This window comes from Vollenhovia emeryi, unplaced genomic scaffold, assembly GCF_000949405.1.
Source record: "Vollenhovia emeryi isolate VEMERY1.0 unplaced genomic scaffold, V.emery_V1.0 DF939601.1, whole genome shotgun sequence".
Taxonomy (NCBI): domain Eukaryota; kingdom Metazoa; phylum Arthropoda; class Insecta; order Hymenoptera; family Formicidae; genus Vollenhovia; species Vollenhovia emeryi.
In genome coordinates, this window is record NW_011966765.1 from 23,853 (window position 1) to 28,032 (window position 4,180).

General features: G+C 42.3%; 2 protein-coding genes across 2 annotated transcripts; both read left to right on the forward strand.

The window, feature by feature from the left end:
• The first annotated feature begins 986 nt into the window (after positions 1–986).
• LOC105557128 (eukaryotic translation initiation factor 3 subunit A-like) lies at positions 987–1,742 on the forward strand. Its single transcript, XM_012004297.1, has 2 exons — positions 987–991; positions 1,193–1,742. The coding sequence occupies exons 1-2, from the start codon at positions 987–989 to the stop codon at positions 1,740–1,742; spliced, it is 555 nt and encodes a 184-aa protein (XP_011859687.1).
• Positions 1,743–2,382: 640 nt separating this feature from the next.
• Positions 2,383–3,659, forward strand: LOC105557129 (putative golgin subfamily A member 6-like protein 6). Its single transcript, XM_012004298.1, has 2 exons — positions 2,383–3,426; positions 3,510–3,659. The coding sequence occupies exons 1-2, from the start codon at positions 2,383–2,385 to the stop codon at positions 3,657–3,659; spliced, it is 1,194 nt and encodes a 397-aa protein (XP_011859688.1).
• Positions 3,660–4,180: the final 521 nt, after the last annotated feature.

A 4,180-nucleotide genomic window follows, 5' to 3' on the forward strand; every position in this document is an offset into this window, starting at 1 on the left:
GTGTGAAGACTGTAATTAGAATAAAAATATTAATTTAAGGAATTAGGCAATAATTTATAAATTCACCTCTTTATTAAAAACATGGTTTTTTGAGTATAATTTAAAATGATTTCTGCCCAATGATTAGTTTTTAATGGCTGCAGTATACTGATTGTACAAAGGTAGCATAATCAATTGCTTTTTAAATGAAAGCTTGTATAAAAGAATTGATGAAATTTATACTGTCTTAGGTTAAAAATTTTAATTTAGTTATTAAGTAAAAATACTTAAATGTAAGTATGGGACGAGAAGACCCTATAGAATTTTATATAATTAAAATTATTTGATTGTGTTATATGTGGGATATTTTAGTTATATTTAGTTGGGAGGATTGATAAATTTATTTAACTTTATTTTTTTAATATAATATAAATTATTAATTAAGGATTTTTGATTGGTTATTAAAATTTTATGAGAATTAATTACCTTAGGGATAACAGCGTAATATTTTTGGAGAGATCTTATTGATAAAAATGTTTGCGACCTCGATGTTGAATTAAGATAAAAATTAAATGTAGATGTTTAATATTTAAGTCTGTTCGACTTTTAAAATCTTACATGATTTGAGTTTAGATCGGTGTAAGCCAGATCGGTTTCTATCTATATTAGAGTTTGAAAGTATTTGTACGAAAGGACTATATTTTTTGAATAATTTATATTTATTTTATTTTAGATATAAATAGATAATTGATATGATTATTACTTTGGCAGAGTTTAGTGTATTAGATTTAGAATTTAAAAATATATATGTTTTAGTATATAAGTAATTATAATAAATTATTTTATAATATTAAGTTTAAATATCATTAGATATTTGATAATTTTGTTAATTGTGTTGATAGGGGTTGCTTTCCTAACTTTATTAGAACGAAAAATTTTAGGATATGTTCAAATTCGGAAAGGTCCAAATAAGGTGGGGCTAGAGGGTGTGTTTCAACCTTTTAGGGATGCGGTAAAATTATTTACGAAGGAAATGTTTTTAGTATTTAAGTCTAGTTATTATATTTACTATTTAAGAACTGTTGTTTTATTTTTTTAATGTTATGCAGGTGAATAGTGCATCCGTTTATTACTAATATTTATTTTATAAATTATTCTATTTTGTTTTTTATTGTTATTTTAACATTAATGGGGTATATATTTTTATTAATAGGGGAGGGAGAAAAGATGGCGGAGTGAGAAGTAGTGACGGTGAGAGGCAGGAGAGAAAAGTCGAAGAAAAGCGGAGGGAAACGAGCTGGAGAGGAGAAGAGCACGGAGATGGAGGGAGGATAAGGAGGTGCAATAAGGGAATTGGAGGAGACGCGAAGGAGAAAGGAGGAAGAAAGATAGAAGGAGGTAAAGTGAAGAGGAGGATGAGTCGGCAGAACGGAGCGAAGAAGAAGGACGAGGAGTGGGGAGGAAGTCGAGCGGACGGAGCGAGAGATCGATGGGAGAGGGAGAAGAGGACAGGAGGAAAAGCGCAGGAGAATGATGAGGTACAAAAGACAGAGAATCCGACAGAGCATAGAAGAGGGAAGGAAGGGAGGTCGGAAGGGACGGCGGAAGGAGGGAGAGGAGTGAACAAGAGGTACAAGAGGCTGACGAGTACAGAGAAGCGAGAGATCGATAGTAGGGAGCGGAAGGAGATTGGTCGGAGAGATCGAGAGATCGATTCGGCAGGAGAAGGTATGGAAGGAGAGGAAAGTGCGAGGAGGAAGTGAGACAGAAAATCTCGGGCGGGCGAAGAGAAGGAAATTCGAGTTCGAGTTCGAGCAGTCGAACAAGTGAAAGAGGAGGAGGAAGGGGAAGGGGCCCGGGAGTATGGAAGGTGTACAAGAGGGGCAGGTAGTGCAAGTGGCAAAGCGAGCGGTAAGAGTAAAAGGCAAAGGCAGAGGCGAAATAAGATACGGAGGAAGAAAGTGAAGGAAAGGTGGAGGAGAAGAGGACAGAAGGGAGAAAGTAGGAGAGGAGAAAAGTGAGGGAGAGGCGAGAGAGAAGGAGAGAGAAGGTAAGAAAGAAAGAGGAGAGAGGTGACAGGAGAGAGAGGTTAGGGCAAGGAGAAGGAAGACGGAGACGCGGGAGGAAAACTAAATTGGTTCTTTGTCGATTTCGTCAATACAGGACGGAAAGGAAGGAGGAAAGAGGAACGAGGGCAGTGGACGGGGAAGAGAGGAAGGGGGAGAGAGAGAGAGGGACAGAGTGGAGGAGAGCGAAATCGAGGACGTAGCAGAGGTGGCAAAGGGAAGGAGATGGAGAAGGAGGAGAGAGAAGCGACGGGAGGAAGAAAGACAGGAGGTAAGAGGGAACGAGACAGAGGGAGAGAGGAATGGGAAGAAGAGGTTCTGGAACAGCTTAAGGACCATGACGAGAGAGATAAGAGAAATGAGAGAAGTGATGGAAAGGAGAGAGGAGAGAGAGAGGAGGGAGGAACAGTGGAGAGTGGAAAGATGGACGAGGGAGGCGAGGAGTAGAGAAAGGAGAGAAGGAACGACGGATGTGAACGAGGGGTGGCAGAAGAAGGAAAAGGAGAAGAAGACAAGGATGGAAGAAGGCAAGGATGGAACAAGTAAGGAGGCGGAGGGGAAGGGGACGAGACGGAAGGAAGGAAGCAAAACGACAGGAGACGGAAGACAGGAAGTAAGAGCAGAAGAGGTAGGAGAAGGGAGAGAGGATCAGAGAGAAAAGGTAGGAAATGTGGAACAGGCAAGGAGGGAGAGGGAGAGAACGCGAATCCAGAAGGCAAAGGAAGGAGAGGAGAGAGAGGAGGAAGCAGAGAATGAATGGCAGAAGAGACAGAGGGAGAGAGAAGAAAGAGAAAAGAAGACAAAGGAGCCAAGGAAAGGGTTGAGAGAGGGAGGATGTATGGAGGCGAAGGAGAGAGAAGGGGGAAGGGGAGAAAAGGACGTACGAGAGGACGGTAAAGGGGGGAGGGAAAAGGGAGAAGGGAGGAGGGAGGGACAGGGAAAGATAGGAGAGGGAAGAGAGGGGAAAAGGGAGGAAGACAGAAGGAAGAGAATAGTATGGAGAGGAGTAGAAGGCAAGGACAGGGAGGAAAGGTTATGGAGGATAAGGAGAGCGATAAAAAACACGATAGGTAGGGATATAGAGATAGGGGAGATAGCAGAGAGGATGGGGGAAGGGGGAAGGGTAGTAGTAATTACGGAAATAATGGAGGAGGAGGATAGGGAGGAGACGTTGATGAAAGCAGACTACCTAAGAGCGAAGTGGGGGTTAAAGGTGGACGAGGATTTAAGCATGGAGGAGAGAAGGACGAGGTGGAGGATGGTGGAAAAGGCGAGAGAGGAGAGAAATAGAGGGAGAAGGGTGAGGGTGGAGAACAGGAGAATGTGGGTGGACGGGAGAGAGTGGACATGGGAAAAGGGGACAGAGGAGGGAGAGTGGAGAGTGAGATAGAGGGACGGGGGAGGGAAAGGTAGACAGGACAAAATTAAAGTTCTTGTTATTATAGTTCTTGTTATTATAGGTAGGGAGAAGGAGAAGGAGGAAAGCAGAGGAAAGAGAGGGGGGAAGCAGAATGGAGAATAGCACAGGAGGAACGAGAAAGGAGGATGGAGGCAGAGGCAAGGGAGAGCGAAGGAGGAGAAGGAAAAGGAAGAAGAGACGAGGAAGAAGAGTAACAACGGAGCGGTAGGGGAGGGAGGCAGGGTAGGGAAAACTGGGCGAAAGGGTGGAGGGAACGAGCGTGTATAGGTCGCATACGGCCAGGTCGCGGCAGCAGAGAAAAAAAGGGGAAAGCGTGTAAAGGGTTTGGGTACGCTCCCTAGAAAAGCGCCAATATGTGAGAGAGGCGGTACGGAGGTAGTAATGTAAAGGTTCGGGTATGCTCCTGAAAAGCGCCAAGGCTGTATAGAGAGTGGAATCCTCCTTGGGGGATACACTGTAAATAAAGCTACATACATACATACATATTTTTATTAATAGGGTGATCTACTAATTCTATTTATTCGTTAGTGGGGTCTTTACGTGTTCTTGCTCAGACTCTTTCATATGAAGTAAGTTTTATTATAATTTTGTTAGTTGTGATGATTTTGGGGGAAAGGGCGGAATTTATAAATTTAATAAAATGGCAGGTTCATCTGTGATTTTTTGTTTTATTGTTTCCTTTATTTATAGTTTTTTTATTAGTGTTTTGGCAGAG